Source organism: Emydura macquarii, unplaced genomic scaffold (assembly GCF_026122565.2).
Source record: "Emydura macquarii macquarii isolate MOO-44397 ecotype Brisbane River unplaced genomic scaffold, CSIRO-AGI_Emac_v2 contig_2205, whole genome shotgun sequence".
NCBI lineage: Eukaryota > Metazoa > Chordata > Testudines > Chelidae > Emydura > Emydura macquarii.
The window spans coordinates 16,989,585-17,015,861 of NW_027132342.1; the positions used below are offsets into that span (position 1 = coordinate 16,989,585).

Sequence of the window (26,277 nt, forward strand, 5' to 3'; positions counted from 1 at the left end):
AAAAATGAAACAGAGCTCTGCTAAGAAGAATCCACAGTGTTGCTCATTCCACGTAACACACCCATACGACAGCTTTGGTTTTCTCTACACAGTGGTTTTTTACAAAGCTTAAAAACCATGTTAAAACCCAGTGAGCCTGCTTCTGATTTCAGTTCACCAGTGTAGATCAGGAGTAACTCTACTGAAGTCAGTGGCATCTGGGCATAAAATCAGTGTATGCAGCAGGAAAATCAAGCCCAATTACTTGAGTTTTTTTGCTTTACAATTTTCAACTGACGCTGTTCCTCTGGTGGCAGCAAGGGTAGGAGTCCTACCTCAGACCAGCATGCCAACTCATGATTTTACCACAAGTCTGAATAATTGGTGTTTTTCTTAAAGCCCCAGCTCTTGCAATAAGGTGATTACATGAGAATCTCAGCTTTCATTTAAAAAAAAAATGTGTTTAACCCTTGTGGTTTCAGGGAAATGCTTGAAAACATGAAGTGAGTGCATCTAAGTGTTCAGAAACTCAGCAAATAAAAAGAGCCCAACATGTATAATTTTTTTAAAAGACTCATGATTTTTAAGTCAATCTCTTGATTTTTGGACCTGATTCATGATTTTTGAATCCTGGACTAGTGGCACTTTACCCACCATGTCATCTGAACCTGCTCAGAGGAGGTCTAGAAAACATGATAGTCAAAACGTTGGTGGCCACTGGCACCTTGTCTACACAAGAGCACACATGAAACTTTAAAAGCCAATGTCTAGGGTACACAGTCTGAACTTGCACCTGAATCATGTGCCAAAACAGTGTGGGTGGCCAGTGTGGATGTGGCTGTTAGGAAAAAAAAAAAAAAAAAAAGAGAAGTGATCTAGCCCAGGTATGAGCCCAGACAACAATCCATTTTTAATCCTGTTCTGTCAGGGCTTGTTCCCACCCACGCTGGCCGCCAAATTGTGTGTGAGATCTCGGTTCTTGTCTACTATCAAATTTAAACAGATTTCCCACATCTACCACCAGGCAACTCTGTAGCCCAGAACTGCCAGAGTTCAGAAAGCTCCATCCGCCCCCCTAACCACTGCCCATCCCAATTCTTGGGGCTGCAAGGGAGTTGAGGAGCAGTATGGGGCCACGTCCATTGTGATTCTCTCAGGAGTCACTTTGATTCCACCACCTTTCTGACTCCTTTACACTACCGGAGTGGTACAGGGGGTCCTGGTCTGTAACCGGGGCTCCTACATGCTATGAGAATAGAAATAAATAAATAATAATAATAATAATAATGGAGCCATAGTGGAAGCCAGAAGCTGGCTTTGGGTCTTTGTCTCCTGTGAAGCACCTAGTATGGGCTCCAGCACTGTCAAATAAAATAACCATATAAACACTTATTTACTGTCTTGTTTGTTGGCAAGCAAACTGAATATGAAGCAATGAGGGAGCTTCACTCCTTTGCCCATATGAGCCAGCTCAGCCCTGCAGCCTGCCAGCTCAGGCTGGTGGGATCTCAGAGCATCCTTCATGCCAACCTGAGGCTGTTTCAACACCCATGGCCCCTACATTTAATCAATCTCCAACTTGCCCATGCGGGTGCAGCAAAGGCTACATGTTTTATCAGCTGGGCTGAGATAAAGTAAACCTTGAGCAAGACTCAGGCTGTGGGGCGCAGGCACTTGTGAGTGGTGCTTTTTGTAGACCCTACAAAAATAAAACAGGCAGCTCCCTTCATTGCCCTGAGCAGGGCATTAAAAACACATAACAGCTAGTGCTTAATTGTGGTCTGCACAGTTTGCATTCAGAGGGGCAGCACGCGCTCTCTCGACCCACCCCGCCACAAGGTGCTGGGGGTGCGCGCGCTCGCGCTCTCCCGCCCATTGCCGGGTGCGTTCCCGTCACACAGCTGCTGCTGCGAGGGAGCGCGCGTCCCCTGCACTAGCGCCTGCCCGGCCCCTGGAGGGAGGGAGCGTGTGGTGCTTCTCTCTCGCTCGCTCTCCCTCCCTCCAGCCGGGCATCGGTGACTGAGCTGGGAGCGACCGCGCGGCCATGCCCAGCTAGCCCCCGCCCGCCCGCTCGCTCGCTCGCACAGCTGCCTCCATTACCCCCCCTCCCCGTCCACCTGCCTGCAGCTAGGCGGGGGACAGGCGTCCCTCTGGTTCCTGCCCCCCCGGCCATCTGCTCGGAGTGGCTCAGGCGCACGCAGGAGGCAGGGGCTCAGCCGTGTGCCACGGGGCGCCCCAAGGATGGAAGGCGGCGCGTATGGAGCTGGCAAAGCCGGGGGCGCCTTCGACCCCCAGACCTTCCTCCAGCAGCCTCACACCGTCCTCCGGATGGTCTCCTGGGTAAGGACGGGGGGGGAGGGGCTGGGTCCTGAGCTACGGGGGGGGGGCTGTCAGTCTTTGTCCGTCTGACTGTCATCGGCGGTGCGTGCGGGCTGGGGACAGCTCCGCGGCCAGCCGCGTGCCCTGCGCCCCGCGGGCGCTGCTCCCCTCCGGCCTCCCGGGGCCGGGACGCCCCATCCGAGTGGCCCGGGGAGGGAGGCGAAGCGGCGTTGCAAAAGTCACCTCTGCCCCCCGGGGAGAGGCGGCCGCCCCGCGTGGCATCCCGGGCTCCGCTCGCGCGTGTCTCTGATCCTCCTCACCGGCCCCCTCCCCAGCCCCGAGCGCCTGCCGTGGAGATGGGGTGTTTCTGCAGCCGGCGGCGTGGGGGGGGGGAGTGTGAGGCGGAGCAGAGGAGGGTGGAAAATGGGACGTGAGCCAAAGACAATCCCGCCGGGGGGGATCGGCGTGGGAAGCCACTCTCCCGTCGGGCTGGGGCGCGGGCCCTTCCCCGGGGAAGGATCTGGTGCAGTTGGGGCGCGGGGACATTTTCAGGGGCGACCAGCTTGTTTGTTTTGTTTAAAGGTGGCGGGGGGAGGGCTGGAAGCACTGGGGGAGGGGGCTGGAGGTGCAGCTGACAGAGATCGCTCTGCATGGGGGCGCCCCTGTCTCTTCTTCTCCAGCTCGTCTGATTCTGTGCTTGCTGGGGAGCTGATCGGAGCAATGACTGGGGTGTGTGTGAACTGTGGGGCGGGGACGGGCTGCGTTTTGTCCTTGCTCGCCCGTCCGGCTCCCTTGCGTTTCATTCTTTCAACCCCCTCTGCAATGTGTCTGTGCAGGAGGGTGCGGGGCGGCTCATTGGGAGCAGTGGGGGGTCTCTTCGGTCTGTTGCCTTCGCTATGGGGGGGAGGAGGGTCTCATGTGACACTGATCCCATGGCGGCTGCTGCTGTTGCTGCTGCCTCTATAGCTGCAGGCAGCGCGTGTGCGGGAAGGTCATGGGGATTAAGGGAGCGAGCGAGTTGCAAACCCAGAGCTGGAGAGGGATGGCAGTGAGACAGGGGAGGGGGCAGGAAAGAGGAGAGCAGGAAGAGAGAGAGACACACAGCAAGGTGGAGCAGCAGGAGTCTGAGATGCTCCAAAGCAGCTCCCCGTTTTTGTTTTTTAAAATGTATATTGAAACAACCGAAAGGGAAGGGCGGATAGAGGGCAGCGGGAGTGGCTTGATGGGCTTGGCCAGCCTGTTGCTGGCAGTAACAGCCCTTAGCCAGACCAAGCTTTGTGCCGGTGCCAGGGAGGTGCCCGTTCTGCTGGAGTGACCAAAGTGGCACCATCCATTTTTGTCAAAAGAAGACGCCCCTTCGGCCTGATTGCATGTGACTTGAAGGGGAGCTAGGGAACACTAGCAGTGCCCTGAGACCGCTGAGGACATGATTAATACGGTTGGTCCGTCTGTCTGTCTGTCTGGGCCTACGTACGGTACAGTACCACATGGTTGTTACCTGAAGGAAGGGAATTCAATAAATGTCCTGTGCCCATCTGCTATGGAAATCCATTAGGAAGTGATGGAAGCACCCCCATTGCCTGGCTGGGGGAAAGCAGCAGAGCATGTTCCAGCCAAGGATGATGGGCACAGAGTGACCTAAAAGGGCTCTTCCCTCCTTAATCTCTAGGACAGAAATTCCTCTCCCTTTTTTGTAATACCATGGCTTCACTCTAACACTGCAGGCAGAGTTCTGGCTTCCCCAATACATGAGGGAGAGAGAAGGAGAGATGGACTCTGCTGTGCACTTCTTTCTGCTCTGTTATATCTTGTACCCTAGCAAGTCCCTGAACTCTCTTACTTGTTCCATAATGACTCCCCAGCCATGGAAGGCTACACGGCCCAGCATTCCCTTGGATGCGCTATTTCCCCACATCCACCAGCTGTTTGCTTGACCTTGACAGAGGTTGGAATGGGATTGACCCAGAGCTTAATTTGTAATGAAAGAGGTGCTGGGACTGAAGCAATTTTTTTACACTCATAACTGATGCAGCAAGCCCAGAGGTGCTGGGGTTATGAACTGCCAAGCCTACAGGTGCCCTGGCTCAGCCCCGGCACAAATTAAGCGCTGGATTGACCCCATGCAGTACATTCATTTAGTTGTTAGTTCTTCAGTTAGCTGTAGAAACAAATGTCCTTTTGTAGAACATTGGAGGTGCCCTGAGGTCAGCTCCCCAACAAGGACAGCCTGCTTGTTAGTCACGGGGGTAGGGGATTGTGCCCTTTTTTCTCCCCCTTACACTCATTTTCTTCTCATCTTTTCCTATTGGCCCATTTTTACCTCCTCTTTAGCACCTCTCCCCCAGTGCTGCCAAGCCAGATGCTTGTGCTGGTCACAAGCTCTCCCAAAACATTTGTAATGATATGCTGTGTGGTATTAGTGTTTATTGTGAAGTATCAAAGGTATGCCTGGCATTCCACCAACACAGAGTCACACCTGGCCCGTACCCCATAGAGCATGCAGTCTAATTTTGATGAGTGCAGTACACACCTTTAAAGGAGGAGGTGTGAGAACTCAGGTGGGTTGCAGAAGATGATGTATGTGGCTTAATGTTGAGAAGAAGGTGAGCGCCTGTGATAGGGTCTGACACATGGGATGCTTACACCAATGTAGAGAGGTTTACACTACTAGTGTCCTTCTGGGCACTGCCAGGACACTGGTGTGAGAAAGCTCAGGTTTCCAGACTGCTGCTGGTGATAGGAAGCAGTAGCTCCTAATATGCACAGAGGGGCCCTTGTTGTAGCAAGTGGGCAGAATATTTGTTTCTTTCTTTATACCTGACAAAAAATGGAACGAATTTGGTGCTGGCAAAAGGTATTGGCTCAATGGTCCTGGAAAACAGAGTCCTCTATCTTTCCCCAAACCTGCTTAGCACTGGGCAGTAACCGCTCAAACCTCCCCCATGCTGCTCCCTGTCAATGTGCCTCGGCATGGAAAAAACAGCACCTACTGGAACATGGAGGAATTCATTCTAACAGCCCGTTTTGTCCCTGGCCTTTCTGCAGAAACCCTCCCACAAAGGGGCCAGTGGAGATGGAGGGGGACTTACTGACATCTAGACTGAGACATCCAACTCCGTTCACACAAGCCACTTCCCACCAATAGTAATACCGTCTGCTCAAACAGCACTTTTTATCTGAAGATCCCCAAGCACTTGAATGGAGCTTCACAACACTTCCGTGAGAGGGGGAAGATTTATTACCTCCATGCTACACACAGGGAAACGGGCACAGAGAAGATAAGCAACTTGCCCAGCGTCACCCAGTGAGCAGGCAGGGCTGAGAACAGAATACATGTTTTCTGAATACATGTTCACTAGATCACATTGACGGGAGTTGTATTTGTATTTTACCTTAGAGATAAAAGACATTATCACCCATTCACACAAATCCTGGTGTTTTGCTCAAAAAAATCTCTCACTTTTGCTAGTACTGGTGCAGTTTCACCTCTGGAAGTAACAGTAGGAGCGCCAGTGTAGATGAGGGTTTTACCACCATGTCACATAGACTTGTTCTTAGCAGGCAGGCCAGGTCTATGCTAGAAAGTTAGATCGACTCAGTTATGTTGCTCAAGGGTATAAAAAATTCAGACCCCTGAGTGCCATAGTTAAGCCGACCAAGCCCCAGTGCAGACAGCACTAGTTGGATGGAAGAATTCTTCCATCGACCTACCTACCACCTCTCAGGGAGATGGATTAGCTAAAGCAATGGGAGAACCCTTCCTGTCAATGTAGGTAGTGTCTACACTTAAACCACTACAGCAGTGCAGCTGCAATGCTATAGCTGTGCCGTTGTAGCAGTTCAAGTATAGATATGGCCCTAGATAATGCAGTGGATATAATGTCAGTGGCTCTATGCTAGAGCTCCCATAAGTGTTAGCAACACTGGAAAGCCTTACAGAAAACAGCCTACTGTGGACCAAGCCCTGAGTCATCCAATCACACTCTTTATCCTGACCTGTGATTTGCACTGAAATCAGTGATTTAGAGCTGACAGGCTCTTTATACTATTGCCCGCTACCTTGAGCAAAGCAATCTCCCCTCCACATTTCAGATAAGAAACTATTTCTATCTTTTGGGCCAGTGTAAATCTCCAATGCAGGGTGTGGCATGCCCACTTTGAAACTAGCTTTGACTCCATAAATAAATAAAGTGTTAAGTGAGAAAAGGCTTGTTGCTTATTGTTCAGAGTTTCCCGATTGCTGGGAGCTGTTAATTCCAGAGACCCAAAACATCATTCAGTTTAAAAAACATAAACAGCCTGGGGTGTCTCTTCGTTTTAGAAATAGGTTCAGTTAGGTGGCTTGGTTCTGTGCATTTCAAACAGCAGCTGCTCAGAGAAAGCTTAGAATGAAATGTTGCCACATGACTAGAAAAGCAGTTTCCTTCAACCATATGTGAGTAGCAGCACCCTGCTGGAGAATCAGCCAGATTGGGGTAATAAAAGCAGCTCCCCCTGCAATGTCGCTCTTCTTTCACTCCACATTGCTGATACCTATATCTCTTTAAATTACAGTAGCACCTAGAGGTTCTATACTGAGATAAGGGCCCCATTGTGCTCAGCCCTCTACAAACATATTGTGAGAGACAGTCCCTGCCGCAAAGAGCTTACAGTCTAAATACACAAAACAGACACAAAGCGATAGCAGCACAGAGAGAGAGAAAATAAGTTGCCCAAGGTCACACAGTAGGTTAATGGTAGAGCTGGAACAGAACCTAAATCTCCAGGTGCCTAACTGAGTACCCTGTGCATTACATCGGAGGCTCTCAAACTTTCCAGGCTACTGGGCCCCTTTCAGGAATCTGTTTTGTCTTGAGTACCCCCAAGTTTCCCCTCACGTAAAATCTACTTGGTTACAAAATCAGACATAAAAATTAAAAAGGGTCACAGCACACTATTACTGAAGAATTGGTTACTTTCTCATTTTTACCATATAATTATAAAATAAATAAATGAGAATATAAATATTGTACTTACATTTCAGTGTATAGTACATAGAGCAGTGTAAACAAGTCATTGTCTGTGTGCAATGTTAGTTTGTACTGACTTCGCTAGTGCTTTTTATGTAGCTTGTTATAAAACTAGGCAAATATCTAGATGACTTGATATATTCCCCTGGAAGACCTCTGCGTACCCGCAGGAGTAGGCCTACTCCTGATTGAGAACCACTGCACTACACCATGTTCTCTCCCAGCCCTGCACTTACAGAACTGTGAAATGTCAATGAGAATTTAAGCGGCACTCACTCAGTACAGGTTAGTCAAGTAATGGGTGTAAATAGTGAAGCAGTGAAATTTACAATGATTTGGTTTTTGAGGAGCAGATCCAACCCCAGGTAAACAGTAAGTCAGTGGCAGCTATACCCACTTCCACTAGGACCAGAGTGTCCCTGAAGGTGTTGAGGATGGTGTGGCATATGAAGGACTTTGTGTGTGAGAGAGAGAATAGAAAAGCAGCAGCTTTCTCTTATAACCCTATTAGAGGCTTCCTCTGCTATGCCTCCTTTCAGTCCCACCCATTCCTCCAGCCAGGTGTGGAAATTACACTCATCTTGCACACACACTGACAGCGAAATCATTGCAAATGACATTGTTACTGCTTTAGGTGTACGTTGGTCAGAAACTGGCTGTAACTTGCAGGCCATTTGTGTCACCACTGAATTTGGCCTAGACATTTCCATCAATGTTACCTCCATGTACTTCAGGCTACTGAATCTCTTTGTTAGAGGGACTTAACCTCACATCTGTGATGGGTGACAAGGGGATTCAGTGTTGGGCTCCCTGCAGTGAGTTCCCAGTCTTACTCTGGTATCAGAGAGGTATTCAGGAGTTTCCATGTTTGCTCAGCCTTTGTGCTTTCTTTGGGTTTCTGCCAGGAATAGCACTGCGTGCTGTGAACAATAGCTGCCTCGTCTTGTTCACATGATTTCACCACACCCGCCACGCCTGCTTGCTGTGTGCCTTCTCAATATGTCAGCATATAGGCTACTGAAGGGAGTGCAGCAGTACATGCAATGTATTTGGATTTGATTAAAGCATTGGGTGCAGTGTTTCATGAAGCCTTATTCACAACAATAACTCAAATGGGCTTGGGCAGGAACGCTGTCCTGTGAACTGAGAATTGGTTGACAGAACATAATAACCAAAGAGGAATGACACATAGCACTGGATTGAGCTGGATGAGATGCCGGGTGGGTTACAGCAGGGTCTGTTGTTAAATCAAGTTTTATTTAACATTTCAGTAATGATCTGGGAGTGGCAGTAAACTGTATGTTACGCACATTTCTAGCTGATACTAAATTGGGCAGAGTTGAAAACCCCAATGAGGACAGAGTAAGAACACAAAGGAACTGAGAGCAGTTAGAAATATGAACAAAAAGTAATAAAATTAGATTAATCTTGGAAAAAGACAGGCTGATACACTGATGGAAAAATAATCTAAAATGGGAGGGAGACGGTTGGGAAGCAATAATGAAGAGGGATCTAGGGGTGACAGTGGATTGTAAATTAGACATGAACCTGCTATAGGAGATGGCAGCAAACAGGACCTGTGTGATTTCTTAGTCATGTATGCAGAGGCATCAGTTACATGGTGGAGTCCAGAGATAATAGTTCTCTACAAAGGTTGTGCTACTGCACCTGGAATACTGTATTCAGTCTGAGCACTTCATTACTAGAAAGATGTTGATAAATTAGAGTGTGTCGTGAGAAGGGAAACCACACCGATCATTAAACCCTCCAGTCCCTTTGTGAGGAAAGGTGAAATGATTTAAATATGTGTATGATTGCTAGGTTGAACAACAACTAGTGGGACTAGAATAACCATCTGGAAGCATGTGAAGGGTATTAACACCAAGGTTGAAGATGTATGTTTTAGGGTGGTACTAGGAGGTTATAACTAGGAGTAACGTGATGAAATTAAGCAGATTGTTTAGCCTAAAGATCAGGAAAAGTGTTTGACAGTGGGATCCATTGGATTAGATTGAGCTTCTCAAAGCTGCCTAGAGAGATCTGGATAAACAATTCCTTTTAATTTTAATGGAAATTGGGCAGCTTTGAAAATCTCATCCTTACTCTCCAAGGGAAGTAGTAGAAGTCCCAGTGCTTGGGACATGTAAGATGGACTGTACAAAGCACTAGAAAATGTATGGTAGGCAGCACTCCAATAACCAGTCCTAGATGGTATAGTAGGTCTTTTTCCTCTGTTGCCAAGTGGGGAGCACTTCACTGGAAGCTGGGCTGGGTTGCCAAAGAGGAATCTCAAGAGGAACCGAACAATGGGTACATGCTTTCTTCTGTGCCATAGACCTCTTGAGCTCTACTCCGGCAGGATAGAAAGATTAATACTAGGGGATCAGCAGCTAAACGCTGTGTAGAAAAGTGGGTCAGCTCAATCCCACCATTTCAAGTCATGTGGTGGGAGCTGGCTGTAGGAATTCAGGGTTTCAGAGCCTTCCACCTCTATATCGCCTGCTCCAGTTCAGCCCCAGATCGGTAGTGACTAAAAGCTGTTACCGTCTGGCTACTGACAGGATGAAATGAATGAGCTGGTGGGTTTTGTTCAATTCCTACTGGGATTGCTGTCCACATCACATCCCCCCCACTCTCACCCCCGCAGCTGACTGTCTCAGCCGAGCAACCAAATAGATAATGAGGAATGCAGAGGGACTGTCCTGCACAGAGGTGACCCTTCTGGGTCAGGGCTCAGACACACCAGCAGGGTGGCAACTAGGAGGTTTTGGCTGGGTACCTGGCTGGGTGGATGAACAGAGGCCCTTAGCTTCCATGCCTGTCGATCCAGCACCTGTCACTGTGATTTACCAAAGAACGTATATATTTTCTTCAAAACTACCTGAATCAAAGTAGACACAGCAAGAAATGTATCTATTCCGGGCTCTCCAAGGCCTTCCAGGAACTCTGAATGAAAATAAAAGCTGGATAATCTCTAGCAGGTCTTAATTTCTTCTGCTTCTTTTTGCTAACGTAACTGTATGTATGTATTTATTTATTTTTGGTCACTACCAAGAATGCAGAAGAGATTTTTGCTTTGTTCTGTCCGAGCGGGATTTGATTATGAGCTCCATGAGGAATATTTGTCACTGAAGTATTTCCTTTTTATAATGAAATAAAAAGGGCATCCGGAGAGGGGGAGAAATAAGGCAGTGTGACAGCAGCCGGCCTTGTGACTGCAGGCAATTGTGGGGAGTTAGTTAGTGCAGGCAGCATGGCAGACACTTCCACAGTTGGGAAATCTTGGACATCTCTGAGAAGAAGTAAGGAATGGAGGCACTGTGACAGATTCCTCCTGTAATAGGCGGCAAAATCTAATGCACTGCTGAAGGCAGGCAGTGTTGTGCGTGCATCATATGATGCTCAGGAGGGCCTAAATGCACTGCTGAAAATGGGCCGCATGATGGAAGCGTCGTATGACACTCAGGAGGTTCTTAGTGTGCTGAGTTCAGCTGTGCTGGCTACATGGCTCAGCCTGCCGTGTTGGGGAGGAGGGGAAAGCAGGGCGTTAAGCCGAGGGAATCTCTGCTTCCCACAGTACAGATCCTCCTTTTGCTGCTGTTTAAATTAGTTTCTTCAATTCAAGGAGGAAAATGTCTTTCAGGAAGGAAGCTGCCATCTCTTTCCCCAGGCACACCCTACCCCTCCTCCCCCGCCACGGGCACACCTCTGCAACGCAAGGGCCTTCTCTGCACAGCACTCCTAGTCACGCAATTCTATCGCAGGTTCAGCTCCTTTGTTTCCCCCTTCAACACTCCAGTGTTCATTTGCTCTCTTCTGGCCATTCTGTCAGTTGCTCCTTCATTATTGCACTATAGTACAGGGGGATGTGCCATGGGAATGCAAGGTAATAGTTCGTGGGTGTCTAAGAGGAGGATGGGCTGCAAGCGGTGAAGCGAGCCCACTATAGGGTCGGGTGAGGAGCAGGGTTGGAACGTCTGGCCAAACGCCTTTGCTTGTTTAAAACCCCCTTGCAGAGCAGTGTATTTCTGAAGTAACTCCAGAGCTGTCGGTGGGATTCTGCTGACTGCTGAACTGACGTGAGAAGAGAACTAGGCTCTCTGGGTTTAACCAAACAGGAGCTAGACGAACACTGGATTCTGCCCAGTCTTTATGGAACGTGCAGCGAGGGGTGGGAGTTGGGAGTGTCAGAGCCAGCCAGCAGTACAGTCCCTGTGCTCCCCGAGTGCAAGGATTGGTCCCTAGCTACTCCTGCAGCAGTGCCCTGTGCCCGTAAGGGGGCAGAGAATTGGTGCAGCAATGGTGCAGCACCCCAGCACCGACAAGCAGAATTAGTTGGTGTCCAGTGGAAATGATGCAGCACTTGGAGCAGCTTGTGCGCTCCTCCATGCACTGAGCAGCTGCAGGAGGAACTCTGCCTCTCTGAGGCAAAACGTCATCAGTTGTTCCCCCTTGGACAGTGCCCAGAGCTGAGCCTAAATGGCACGACCCAGCCCAAGGGGAGCGCTCTTTGGTTCAGGGACCTTGCAAGCTGTGCAAGCCAAACAGCTGCATAGCAAGGAGCTTACAAGTTTTCCTGGCAGAGCTTGTTGGCATTGCAAATGGACTAGCTCTGGGGTTTCATTTATTTTTTTCTGTTTCTTAAAGATAAGCATAGAAAAATAATTGCAAAAGCCTGTGTTAATTCAGTATTTAAAGTTACATTCTCACAACCACCAAAAGTCAAGAGCTATAAAAGTTAGGGTTACAACAGCAGTGCTAGCTCAGCCAAATCACATGGAAGTGGGTAACTTAATATATTACTGTTTGATGCTGTAAAATGCATAGCATCAAACATACAGTACAGGATGTGCAACATGGCCACAGGAAGGTTGTTCTTGGAATCTTAAAGGGATATTGTCTGCTTTGAAATCTAGTCCATTTACAACAGCGGTTTTCAACCTTTTTTCATTTGTGGACCCCTAAAAAATTTCAAATGGAAGTGCAGACCCCTTTGGAAATCTTAGACATAATTTGCAGAACCCCAGAGATTCACAGATCACAGATTGAAAACCACTGATTTACTACAATGACTTCGAAGTAGGTTTAGGTACTGCCTTTGCCCCTTAGCCCTGCACCCTCCAATTTTTGAAGTTTTACAATCACATTTTTTCCTTCTCAGTTGCAATATGAGAGACTCACACAAATAAGAGGGAAACCAGCAGGATCCAAATCCTGCAAACACCAACGTGTAATTTTATTCACATGAATGGTCCTATTTAAAGTCAGTGAGACTGCTCATATGCATGAAGTTATGCACACGTATTTGCAGAATTGGGCCTAACTAACTACACAGAGTGGAAGGATAGTCTTGTGGTTAAGGTGCTGGGCTGGCACTTGTGAGATCAGGATTCAATTTCTTGTCCTTCACAGACTCCCTGTGTGACCACAGGCAAGCCACTTCAGCTCTCGGCATTTCAGTTCTCTATCTGTAAAATGGGGATAATAATCCTTCCTTTGTCTTGTCTGTTGAGATTGTAAACTCTTTGGGTCCTAATCTCTTTTGGGGCTTCTAGACCTCACAAATAATTAATAACAGTTACTACACAGGGAAACTGACTATACCCAAGCACATGATGCAAGCAAGCTGAAAAATACAGACATATTTTTTCTTTAGTCTTCTTGTTACAGCAGCATCAGGCATTATTTGTAACATGTACCAAGGACCTGAATCTCCACTCGCTTACTCCATTGACTTCTGTGGGCTCACTCCTGGTTTACACGGCTGGCAGGTGTAGTGAATGAGGCCCAATAATGTCAGCCAAAATGTAAGATTTTTTTATGTTGGTATCCTTGTGACTTTTTGGCACTTCTGACAGTTTAGCTGTGAAACCTGAGTGCTGAGTTAATGCAGGGGTTTTTTATGGCAGGCGAACGGGAGTTGCATTTAGTTTATGATCTAAATAAACATTGATATCATTAATTTATCATGAAATCAGGCAAATACATGACCTACCCAACTGGGTTGCTAGGTAAGCCAACTTCACTGTTCAGGATTAGCTGCCATGGGGTAGATGGGCCCTACCTTTCATTCTGAAGGCTGCCAAATCTGGGCTCTCACAAGCCATTATTTATTTATACAATGATTTATTACACGCCCAACACCGCAGCCTCTGGGCATATTTACATAACAGGAAGAACACCAAGGCTGGCGCCTATTACAGGCAGCAACAATTGCCAGCTGTGCCCAACTGTTAAAAACACCCCATTCTAGTCCCATGTCAAGTTGAATGCTCAGGGAAATAGGTGAGTCTTGCTGCACTGAGCTCTGAAGGTCAGTCTACCAGGGTGGTGGTGGACTGGCAATGAGAGCAAGATTCAAAGCTGAGAAGCCTCCACCCTGCCACTGGCTCTCCGCTCCTTCTATGGGCTGTCAGCAGGAATGCTTCCGCTGATCTCAGCTGTGGGGAAGGTACATAAGGAAAGAGACGGCCTCTCAGGTTTCCAGGTCCCAGATCATATAGGACCTTATAGATTAAAACCAACACCTAGAGACGCACTGGGAAGAGCTGGGTAGCCAGTGCAGAGCACAGGTGGTGTATGTTTTCAGGGGCTCGAGCCACTCAGGAGATGGAGTAGCAGCATTCTGCACTGACAAGTTTTTGAGTTGTCTACAAAGGTAGCCCTCAATAGGGTGCTTTGGCTGGATGACCCTTACAAGGTCCACATCAAAGAGGAACGGCTGCAACTTCTTGGCCACCCATAGATGGAAAAGTGTGGTTAGAACTACCACTGCTGTCTGAAACTAGAAGGGCAGTGATGGGTCCCGTGCAGTCTCAAGACTCTGAACTATTTTTACAAAAAGTGGGAATATACTAATAGAAGGAACAGGTACAAATTCTGTCCCCCTCTCTGGATCTTATACAACTAGATGTCACAGGCTATCTGTAAGCCAAGGTGACCTGTAAGGACAATGGGCAGGAAGATATCTAAGTGCTACTGTGTCGGTTGTAAAGAACAGATGAGTATAGTGTCCCACTGTGCCATCAACAAAGTGCTTTATTGCCTGGGCAATGTAGTCCAATAGTGAGGAATGGAACCCCCCAGCAATTCTTAGTCTCTCTGGGGGTATTGCTATAGGTCCATGAGTGAGGATTGGTCCCCAAAACAGCCTAAAAGAAGCAATCATCTGAGCATGATGAGGGAGCAAAAATTAGACCCATCTCCAGCTCTAAAACAAAAGATGAGCTCTAGTTTATGCCTACCTGTATGGCATTTCTGGTCGTCTAAATGCCAGGGGAGTGAAGAACACATCATCTCTTGTCTGATTATATGGCAAATAGGGCATATACATTTCATCACCTAGTCCAAGGAAGTCAGGCAACTTGGATGCCAGCATCACCTCTGGCTGCATCTTCTTGCTCATATATCACACTGAGAAGTTTGCCAGCTCCCCATCAAGGTGGGAGTTGCAACAATTCTTGAAAATCATTATAAGCAGAGCTGGTAGCACCACCATTAGTTAAGGTTGCTCAACATCTCACATTGTAAGAGCCTGTTTTTAGTTGCTTATAACTTTCCCAGTCTTTAACTATATGGGCTGAACATTTCCATTCTGGGCATCTGCCTCAGGCTGAAGGGTTTTTGGGAAATTTTAGCAATACTGGTTCATCTGTTTCCTAGAACAAGATTAAGGAAAAATATATTTTTTCCATGTTAAAGAAAATTCTTTTAACTGTTTTGTTGAAATGCTAGAGAGACTCCATACTTTGGAGCATGGACTTGATATTTGGTAGAAGGATCATCCTGGTGTCAGGGGGTGCCTTTTGCCAGCTGCCCAAATTTGGGCAAGTTATAAGCCATTGGAAAAATCTTAGTTTGTACATGCTCAGTAGAGGTTTGTTAGAGTTTGGCAGCTAAATTCTGCGGTAATTCCGTATGCATGGAACATGTGCCAGTCCAGGGCTGGAGGAGTCGAGCAGGACTTTCCCTGCAATTGCTCCTCCTGGCTGCTGCAGCTCACTGTGGCATCGTGGACTGGAAGGGAGGGCGGGTAGACTGGCTCCTGTGCTGAATGCACCCCCTGCTGGTGCCCAGGCAACAAGGAGGGTCAAGAGCCTGTCCTATGGGGTGAGGGGCCAATGGAAGGAGTAGGTATGGGAAAGATGCTTCGGAGGAGACTGGGACTGGAAGATGGAGGCAGGAGGTGAGGGGGAAACTAAGACTGGCCGGGCAAGGAGACTGGGACTAGAAGCTGTGGGGGAAAACATGGTGGGCAGATGAGTGAGGGACTGGGAGCTAATGTGTTGGGAAGGGGATGACAGAGTAGATAAAGAGCTGTGGGGAAGGGACCACAATTGGCTGGGCAAAATGACCAGGCCTGGGACCAGGAAAGAGGGGAGACTAAGATGAGATGCCTGGGCTGATGTGGGGAGAGAGAGGGGGCTGATACAGAGACGGATTGGAGGGAACGTGGGCAAAATGGGTCAACTCAAGCCTGTGGGAAATGGGGCAGACGGGTCTGTACCCACTAGAGCATGCTCCACTACAGAGCCTGGAAACCCAAGATTTCCTGAGTCTCACCATTTCTCTGCTGTCAGCAAACATTTGTGAAATACACTGGCAGAGTGTGCATCTAATCTCCCTCTAGTGTTGGGCCACATAGTAGATGACAACCTACTATTGCAGTCAGTTACTCCATTAAGTCAAGTAGCAGAGGTCTGTGCTGTGGATCTAAAATTCCAACCTTGCAGATGGCTGATTATGTATCAGACTGGGAATAACTGACCAATAATTTATTCTCACCCTGGCACCACAGCTTCTCAGATCTCTTGGTCCATTGTAAAGGGGGAATGGGTGAGGTTTTAGTTGAATGATTCCTGTTAGTCAGGCCCCCGGCCTATCTTTGCTCACTGATTGAAACTTGATAGTCACAGCTCTTCACTAGGTTTTAATTGTGGGAGTGGGGAATGATTCTAGCTTTTCTCAGGGTTTTTACTGGTGCCTGTCGCAGTTTCAGGTTTAACTGCACCTGTGACCTACCCCCTGATCTTCCTCGAGGGCACCCTCTTAAGGTTTCTGGCTCCTGATGTCACCTCTCTTGGTTGGAGACCCCAGTCTCTCTCCCTCCAGACTGGGGGTTTAAGCTTACAGTCCCTCTGCACCTCACCATGATTTCCCCAGCAGGTTTGACCGGGGTCCCATCCAGCACCTATGGTTAGCCTCTCTCCGTGGGCTATAACAGTGTACAGCTGTTACCAACCAGCCTTCACACAGCAAATCGCATTTTCCTTAGGGTAAAAACAATCACAGAAAAAACATATAAAAACAATAAAATAACCTACACACATGATAAAAGTTTACCAGAAGTCACTGCAGCTCCAACCTAGGGTTTTGGTAGGTGTTGGTCTTTTCAAACCTCACAAGTGGATTTGCCCATTTGGTTACAGGTCTGCGTCCATTTTTAGGGCAGGAATAAAATCCCTGACTGGACAGTTCAGCTGGTTTTTAATATAGCTTGGGCCTTGTGGGAAAAGATAATCAATTTGACAGCTTCCCCTGCCTAAAATGGATCCCATCAAGCACTGTTATGTCTGTGTGTTGCTGTGAGCTTGTTTTGTCTGTGAAATGCTGCCAGCCTGGTGTGCTTTCCCTCTACATTTTCCTATTTGATTTCCTTCATTCAACCAAATTCTACCAACGGATACACCAGTGCAATCCCATTGAAAGCAAATTAAATCAATGCTTTCCCCTTCTGAAGACTGATCATTTAAACAGCACAGTAGTGCTATAAAGTGGGTGTAAAACTGCCTTAAGTGGGTCAGGTTTTTGCTTGGAAACTAGAGCCAGTGAGGATAGACCATTGTATCTGAGAGAAAGATTTGGTCTTTCATGTGTTCTTGCAATCCCGTAGATTCTGCTCCAGCCCATGAGCCGGCACATCCGTGGGATATGTACAGTGGGATGCTGGGTGCCTCATCCACTCCCTGCACTAACGGTTGATGGGGGCACTGTTTACTTGGATGCATCTGTTGCTACCACAACAAGAAACAAGCCTCCTGAATTCTTTACCTGTCAGTTAGTGAGTTGCAGACTGTATGGGTTGCTACTTCTGATTGCAAAAATCTCTGTTTTGATTAACCCTCTGTCTGGATGTAAATTGACCCATCCAAACTAGATTTACACCCACCTTGCACTACAGCCACAGAGGACCCTCTCTCCTTTACACCACAGGAAACTCTTTGAAGTTACTCTTCCCCACCCCCCCTTTACACTGGTGTGTAAAAAGTGAGTGAAAGTGCTCATCAGCTTACATAAAAATGGCCATACTAGGTTAGATAGTCTGTCCATCGCCTATTCACTTACCTTTTCTGGGTAGATGGAAAGAATGGGAAAATGGAGAGAAAGGAGGACAAACAAAAAGAGCATATGGACAGAATACTGCTGGGTTAGTGATCTGATACACATGGAGTAAGCTGTGCTGTGATTTTGAGGGTTCCACAAGTGAATGTATTGCATGTGCATTTAGGGTGCTATGTGATTCTCCAGGACTGGGTGCTCCAGCCTGAAAATGCCTGCGAAATCCACAGCTAAGGAGAGAATGTATCAATGAGTGGCTGGCTGCACAGAGTGAGTATATTAGTAGACAGATGGCTAGTGTTATGTGTTGGATAGATGGAAGAAAGTAGTGAACAGACTAGGTGGATAGAAAGAATAAGGAGGTGTGGGTAGATGGACTATTCAGAGAACAGAGAATTAGAGAATGCAGAGTAGTGAATAATGGGAGGGTGAATGGGGAAGAGAGAACAGGAGTTGTAGTTGGACAGATAAAATAAGTGAATAAGCAGGTGAAGGATGAAGTGGAAGGGTGAATGACTATAGAGTAAGGGATTGCGAGGATTAGGACTTGTCTACACTTACAACGCTGCAGTGATTCAGCTGCAGCACTGCCGCTCCACCACTGTAGCAGTTCAGTGAAGATGCTGCCATCTGTAGTAAATCCTCCCTGAGAGGCGCTAGCTAGGTTGTTGGGAGAATTCTTCCATCGAGCCAGTGCTGTCTACACAGGGACTTAAATTGGCTTAACTATGTTGCTCAGGATTTTTCATATTCCTGAGCAACAGGTTGGTCTAATTTTCTAGCGTATATCAGCCCTCGCTGATGGAAGAATTCTTCCAGGGGTTAGGTTGACTTAACTGAGTCTCTCGGGGGAGTGAATTTTTCCACCCCTGAGCGATGTATCTATGCCAATATAATTTTTCCTTGTAGACCAGCTCTCAGAGATTGTCTACCCAAGAACTAAAACCGAAGAAATGAAACCGGTTCTAGTCCACACCTTTCCTTAATCTGGTGCTAGTCTGTATCTGGGCACTCTGATTTCAGATGGAGATTGACCTATTTCAATTTATCTTAAATGGATTAAATAAATAAATAAAATTAATGAATTAGTTAAAAAAAATAAGTTAAGAATATCCTATTTTGAGCTAATTCTCAGAAATAAAATAATATTTTTCAGGTAAACTTCCCCTCGGCTATTGCCCAAACTAGAGCTGGGCAAAAAATTTTTTAGCGAATAGTAAATTCACCAAAAAGTGCATTTTGGGAGGCACGAAAACTATTTGAGTTTCAGTCAAAATCAGCAAATAGTTTTGACTGAAAAAACCTGAACACAAAAATTTTGGAAATGTCTAATGAACCATTTAGTTTGGAATCAACACTTTGTTTCAAAATATTGTTTCATATTGACGTTCAAAACATTGCATTCGACCCACACAAAATGTTTTCGGTTTTTCATTTTGTTGAGAGAAAACAGAAAAAATTCAGTTTTGGTTCAAAATGACCCCATTCTTTTCCCTAGATTTTTCGGTCCAGCCACTGAACCCAAAAATCAGTGATTCACTCAGTTGTTGTACACGCTTTTAACTCAGACAGAGAAATCATATGAGGGCTAGCTAGACTTGGGAGACCTCTTCTCCATGGCACTGGACACCTGGTAGTCTAGAGACAGGCATGGTCCTTACCTTCCTCCTGCCTCCCTCTCCTCAGGTGTTCTCCATCGTTGTTTTTGGCTGCATTGTGAATGAAGGTTACCTGAACCGCCCTGATGAGGTGGAGGAGCACTGTATCTTCAACCGCAACCACAACGCCTGCAACTACGGCATCACCGTGGGAGTCCTCGCCTTCCTCAGCTGCCTTCTCTTCCTGGCTCTGGACGTTTATTTCCCACATATCAGCAGCGTCAAGGACCGCAAGAAGGCAGTGCTCTTGGACATCGGCGTCTCTGGTGAGCTTCCTGGCAGGTTGGCATGGAATCTGTTCCCTCAGGGAGCTGAGGCGAGGGAAGGAGCTAGTCTTATTTTATAAGCCAGCTGGCCAGATGTCCCTGGAACAGGAGCTCTTTGACTGGGCTCCTTCCTTGTTCACCCCTCACATTTCATTATCCTCTTCTCCTCTTTGTCCTCCAACCCTTTTCTGCCCTTCTTAAAGCCACTCCTCTTTTTTTCTCTTCTCCTCTCCTAGTCTCTTCTTTCCTTCTCTTTCCTCCTCTCATCCCCTATCCTCCCCTTCCTCTTAGATCATCATCTTTTTTTCCCACCCTCCTCTCATCCTCTTCTTCTTAACCCCTTTCTCTCTTTGACCTTCTCTCTGATCTCTGGCCTCGGCTGCTGCCCTGTGAACAGCTTCATTGTGATTTGATGATGGGATAATGACACAACAAGCTGCTCACACATTCTTCATGCAATGTGGCAGACATGAGTGTATGTGCATATTGCATTCCTGTGATTAAAAATGACAAGCTTAAAGATGACCTGCAAAGGAAAGAAACATCTGGTTTATGTCCCTTTATTTTGATTCTATATGGTGCATAAAAACAGCATGAAAGGGTTCCTTTTCCTCCTTGTTTTTATCTTTAGAAGTATCAAGTTTCATCTTCCCTGGCTTTTGCCAGCGGTCTCCTTGTAAGACTAGAAAACTGGCGTATGGTCTTTCTAGGCCCTGAATTTGAAGGAGTAGAAGGTGATGCATTTTGTAACAGAGGTTTTTCTTCCCAGTATTGTCTGTTTGAATTCAATGAGAACCCCTCCTCTCCTGCCCCCGAGAAAGAAACTCTACAGAATTTTAAATAGTCTGACTATAAATTCCCTTTAAGCCACTTTTGTAATCCCCATGTTCTGGGGCATTGCAGGCCCCTGCCCAGCTCCTGGCACCTAGGACTGTTTTAATTTATATTTTGCTTCCTGTGGTCCCCAATGACCCCTAGTTTGTTGGAGCTGCAGAGAGGCACCTGTGTGCCTGGCCCTTCATCTGGAGGCTTCAGTGAGTGGTGTCACAAGGAAGGTCATTTTCTTTCACACCATGTCTCTGAATCTCTGTCCTGTTTTGATTCTTCTGCACCAAGTTCCGTGTTTTTTCAAAGATTTCCAGTACTCCACTCCCTCATTCATCTGCCCTTGATTCCGCCTGCATCCCCACAAATGCCGTCCTTCATGCTGACATTTCTCTTCTCATTATTCCCTTTGTCTGTCTCCCCCTTCCTCACTTCATCCCTTCTTTCACAGCCCCCAACACACCTGGAACAGCTTCCCAAGAATGTGCATTGAGCCCTTAAAATAAAATACACAATCACTTGTTCTGCAAAGCCTTCCCAATGTAATGCCCACACCCATGCTGCAGGCCTGATTCTGAACTCCCATCAGTGTGCACGTCAGGGGTATCTCCATTGACATTAATGGAGTTACACCACCGGAAAACTTGCGCAAGGAGGATCAGGCCCAGTGTCTGTTCACTCTTCTATACCTGTTTTGGCCTTTAAGTGTGCAAGCTCTTCAGGGTTTTTTTTTTTTGCTTGTTTAGCAAAAGTTGCATGTTGTCTAGCCAGTGCACAGCTATAGTGTTATGTAAATAACAAACTGTGAGACGCAGAGAAGGAAAATGAAGGGAGTGTATTAGAAAAACTTTGTGTGCACTACAGCAGAACAAATATCCTGCCTATTTCTCCCAAGGTATCTGGTTATACCTCAGAAAGAGGGTAAATATATCAATTTCTGCTCCCTGAGCCAGAGATTCCAGGCCAGCCCCTTTCCCACACCCCTGATGCTCTGATCCGGATCATCCACTCTCCTTTCCACTCCCCTTAGCACTCTGATCCTGCTCATTTATCATCACTTGGATCCCTTCCCAAAGGAGCTGTTATCCAGATGTTTTTCTCCTGTTCTCTTGCTCTTCTTTTCTCATTATCCACTCCCTCCAGGGGGGAAACTGCTGTTCTGTGTGTTACCAGTGTGTATCACCTATCTATTGGAAGAGATGTAAAACTGAGGGTCTCTCTGTCGTCATGCAACTGTATTATAGAGTCCATGGCACTTTTCATAAGTGCAAGGGCATTAACCCTGGTGTCCTGCCCGAATCCCAATCACTGTGTAATTGCAGTCTGGCTGCCTACAATTCCTTCGCAGTGTGTTCTGGAGAAGCTGCTCTTCATTTGTCCTTCCAGGACCGTATTGTGTAGTGTAATTGGTGCAGAAGGGGTGCATGCCAGAAGTGAGTGATCTCTTCTCATTTGGGAGGCTTGCAGAATTCACTCATGGTGCCAATTTAGAATCATGTGGCCATCCCAACCTCGTGCTAATAAAATTTTAACATCACACCAGCCCTTAATGTGTTGTCTGCAGATGCACACCCTACCCATTGACAGCTCTGCCCTCAGTCACACCCATGCCACTCTGCTGAGTTTAGCGGGACTGCACAATCAGAATTTGGCCTGATCTGTAAAACACTTGGGGATCTTGAAGGATAGAAGTTGTTGGAGAAACGTAATGTGTTTATTGTTTACCCATAACCTATCCCTCTCTCTCTTGTTTTGATGGTGGCCTCTCCCAGCCTTTTGGGCATTCCTCTGGTTTGTTGGCTTCTGCTTCCTGGCCAACCAGTGGCAAGTTTCAGAGCGACAAAACAACCCGCTGAATGAGGGGGCAGATGCAGCCCGAGCAGCCATCACTTTCTCTTTCTTCTCCATCTTCACCTGGGTGAGTAAAGCAACCAGGACCCCAATTAGAGCCCAGGGATCAGGGCTTCCCTGCATAATGGTGTCTGTTTTCCTCAGTTTCCCACCCCAGTTTGGGTTAGCCCAGCCCTCTGGCTAGGGCTGAGTCCTGCGTTTCTAATGTTAATTTCCTATAGCACAGCGTAGGGTCTTCCTCCTCTCTGAATCCAGTTTGCTACCAGGCTGGCAGCCCTAGTTCATGTATTCATTTGGTAGGAAGAAAATGTTGGAATTTGTTTGGAACCTCCCCCGAGCTTCCTTTCCATCCTCTTTCTGTTCTCCCCACCCCCACCAGGGAATTTCCCTCACTTGTCCACTTCAGTGTAACCTATTGGGTTTTCTCCATACACAGAGCCTCCTTGTATAGTACTTTCAGTCTAAGTGACTTTTATTTATAATTAAGAGATGGAACAAAACAAGAAAGAACATAAGTAAAGTCTCCACAAGAGAGCACAGTGAGATACTGTGTCAACCCTGCCACACAAAAGAGCAGCCAGCACACTCCTAGAAATGTATAGATGTGGTACATAGATAACAAGATCATGCCAGTGACATAACTGCCTATCCTGCTCAACCAACATCTGTTCCTCTCACTGTACGTTTCTTTGTAGTCTGACTGGAGATGGGGCTATCAGTGGGGGTGGAAGTGGGAAATACGGGGCTGGAGGAGCTGTGGAGTCAGTATCTTCACCTCCCTGAGAGAGGAGACAAAAGAGAGCAACACCTGCCACATTCTCCCAAACTTTGTCTGCAACCGAGCTGGAGGTGTGATTCCCAGCTCAGGCAGACATATCCACACTAGTTTTGATTGAACTAGCGCACTAAAAATAGAAGTATGGCCATGGTGGGATGGGCTAATCATCTGAGTAAGTAGTACCTAAGGTCCTGGGTGGGCTTGTACACAGGGAGCTAGTCTGTCCCACCACCAGCATCACAGCTGCTATGCTGCTATTTTTAGCACGCTAGCTTGATCGAAGCTAGCATGTATACGTCCGCTGTTGCTGGAAATGACGCCTCCCTCTCCAGTGTAGACATACCCTTTGAGTGGTGTTGTGGGGCTCTCCTCACGGACCAGGGTTCCTCAGCCACCGGATAGAGAGGGCCGTGATGTGAAAGGCCTGAGGAGGAAGGTGGGGGTCCTTAGAGGCCAGCTCCCCTCCCTGTTTTAGTGGAGGAGGGGGAATCTGATGGTGATCCAGTCCCTCTGCCGGGGCTGCAGAAAGCTGTGCTGGTGTGTGCCTCTTGGGGTTTTTATTTCAGGCATGTGGCTTCGTTTGGTTCTGTGTCTCATTAACTCTTCTCCCTATCCCCTCCTGCTCTCTCCTCACAGGGCTTCCTGACGTTTCTGGCTTTTCAGAGACTCCAAGACATTAATCTTCAGGAAGAATACAATACTCTCTTTCCTAGCTCCCCACTGCCACTGCCCTAGCGCCATTTCCCAGGGGTCTTGGTGGGGCAGGGGTGTCTGTAGGGGAGGAGCTGGGAGGAGTGCAGATGCTTCCAACTCCCTGGATCAGGGCGGGGAGAAGGGGCCAAGAATACAGGTGCCCGTTGCCATGTCAGTGCAGCTGACGTGGTGGGGAGAGAGAAGCAATGTGTCTTGGAGCTGGGATGGTACGTTCAGTCTGTTTGAGGGTTACTTGTCCTTTGGGGAGTTGGAAGTGGCTGACGTCTCCTCCTCCTCTTCCCCGCTCCCCTACACCTGACTAACGCTGAATAACACCGGTGTGCCTTTCTGTTGGCACCTGCTCAGTCTTAATATTTTAGCCAGGCAGGGCTCCCCCACCCCCACAATCCCTTCTTCCCATCTCCACTTCCTCTCACTCCTTTGCCCTCTTTGCTCAGCAAGTCCCCTGGGATGGTCCCTGGGTGGCTGGACCATTCAGACAGCGGGGATGCTGTGGAAATGCAGCCCATGCTGGCTTAAAGAATCTGGTCCCTGACCCTCCCGGAGCCCCAGCCCTTATGTCTTGGTCACACCAAAGAATGTTTTCAAAGCAGTGTGAGAAGCAGGGACCAGGAACAAGGCTGGACCTATACTAACCCCCCTCTCAGAGGGAAGGTGTCTGCCTTGCCTCCCCGCCCATCGCCCACAAGGTCTGTGATTTTTTTTTTTTTGGTAGTATAGCTAGTCGCTGAGTGCATGACTGGCAATGAAAGGGTTAACGGGAACAGCTGCTGCTTCATGTCTGCTCTTCCCTCCCCTCCCGCTGGTGGTTCAGTATTGAGCCCCAACAGGGTCTAAGGTGAAATGAGTCACAGATCCAGCCCAAAGGAACCAGAACTCTGTGGTGGATGTGAAGCAGATCACCTGGCTGGGGAGGGGACGTTATACCTGTATATCTGTAGGCTGTCTATGCCTTCATCATGTGAACCCCATCGCTGGGCAGGACAGACCCCGCACACCCCAGAGACTGCTGTGAGCATGGGCAAAGCGAACACAAGCAGCAGGCAGCAAACTCGCCCTGGCTCACGCTGTGTCTCTCTTGTCCTGAGCTCATGCTCTCTATGGGGCATACTAACTCTTCTTGCGCTTGGTGTATTTAACCAGTGATTTCCGGTCATGCCTTGTGCACTAATTCTTAACCACTACTAACTCAGCTGTTGTTTGTCTCTCCTCCTGGGTATGTTTCCCTCCCTTTCTCCTGCCTCTTTCTCTCTCTCTCTGCCTCCCGTCTCTCCTAATCCTCCCTTAAAGGTGGGCCAGGCGTTTCTGGCATACCAGCGCTACCGGATTGGTGCAGACTCAGCCCTCTTCTCCCAAGACTACACGGATCCGAGCCAGGACTCCGGCACGCCTTATGCCCCCTACACGAACGAGGAAGATGACACAGACACGGTGGGGACGTACCAGCAGCCCCCTCCAGCAGACGCTTTTGAAGCCGAGACGCAGGGGTACCAAACGCAGAACTACTGAGATACCAGTGCCCCTTCCCGTGCCCCTCCCCTCTGCCTCCTTCCCTTTGCTAGCAGGAGGCCACGGCACGAAACAGACAGGAGCATCCCAGCGCAACAAGTGGCCCTCGGCCATGCTCCAGCCTTCTGGTCATTTGTTTTTATTTATTGTTTTCTAAAAAGAAAAAAACCTAACTACTCCTCCTGCCCTCTGAATTGTCCACCAGACCCAAACTGTGTATTCCCAAGTGTGTCCCTGTCCCTGTCGCGGCAAGAGCTCCCCTGGTGTTGTCGGAGCGAGCAGCGGCTTTGGGCAAGAATCCAGCTCCCTCTTGTGCTGGGAGGGTGACGCGGGCACCAGCGTAGGAAGCAAAGGCCCAAGAGGCAGAGATGACAGGGAGACTGCTCAAGTGGCTCTGTGGTGGGAAGATGGCACCTTTAGCGTTGGAGTGGATGCATGTGTCTGGGGGTGGGGTTGGAGGTGGGGGAGGGAGGCAGGGGTCAGAGTAAGCATGCAGGCATGCAAGGGTGGGGGGTGGATGGATGTGCAAGCAATGGGGCAGGTCCCAACCCCTTTGCCCCATGATGTATTGCCTCTTTGGCTATGTGGGAAGTTGTTGGTGGTTTATCATTAGGGGTGTAGGGAGGAATAGTATTGAGGGGGAGGGTTGGGGGGTAGAGAGAGAAAATGGGGGTGACGGGACAGATTTGCAGGCACAATCAAAAACCGCAGACACGTTGGTAGATTTTAAATTAAGAGAATAATCTGGACTGGACTAGATGGGATATGCCATCTTTCCCCAGATGACTGGATTGGATTGATGGTGTTTCCCCATCCCCATATATGCAGCCCCTCTGAGGCTAACTGTGGTCCTCTAGGGAGAACCAGAACCAAGCTGCAACCTCCAGGGTGGGGGGAAGGTATTTTAGAGAAACTCCTGAGAACTCCCTTGGGTCCCCTGCTCCTCCCACTCAGGGATCACTGTATCATGGAATGAGGAGGAAGTAACTGGGCTGATTTGGGGAAAAACCAGCTTCACACCAGATGGAGGG

At 48.0% G+C, this 26,277-nt stretch overlaps 1 protein-coding gene across 4 annotated transcripts; it reads left to right on the forward strand.

Moving 5' to 3' along the window:
* Positions 1-2,059: 2,059 nt before the first annotated feature.
* On the forward strand, positions 2,060-25,684 carry SYNGR1 (synaptogyrin 1). 4 transcript variants are annotated; one of them, XM_067559514.1, is made up of 4 exons: positions 2,060-2,319; positions 19,332-19,569; positions 22,167-22,312; positions 25,028-25,684. In XM_067559514.1, the coding sequence occupies exons 1-4, from the start codon at positions 2,221-2,223 to the stop codon at positions 25,244-25,246; spliced, it is 702 nt and encodes a 233-aa protein (XP_067415615.1). In that variant the 5' UTR covers positions 2,060-2,220; the 3' UTR covers positions 25,247-25,684. The 4 variants fall into 4 exon arrangements, with proteins under 4 accessions (XP_067415615.1, XP_067415616.1, XP_067415618.1 ...); XM_067559515.1 differs by having other exon boundaries at positions 25,037-25,684; XM_067559517.1 differs by having other exon boundaries at positions 23,660-25,156.
* Positions 25,685-26,277: the final 593 nt, after the last annotated feature.

Excerpts from the sequence above, each read along its gene's own strand:
- SYNGR1 (XM_067559514.1), top strand. The coding sequence starts at position 2,221 with ATGGAAGGCGGCGCGTATGGAGCTGGCAAAGCCGGGGGCGCCTTCGAC. Across the intron at positions 2,320-19,331 it reads TCCTCCGGATGGTCTCCTGG|GTGTTCTCCATCGTTGTTTT; the intron begins GTAAGGACGGGG and ends CCCTCTCCTCAG. Across the intron at positions 22,313-25,027 it reads TCTTCTCCATCTTCACCTGG|GTGGGCCAGGCGTTTCTGGC; the intron begins GTGAGTAAAGCA and ends CCTCCCTTAAAG.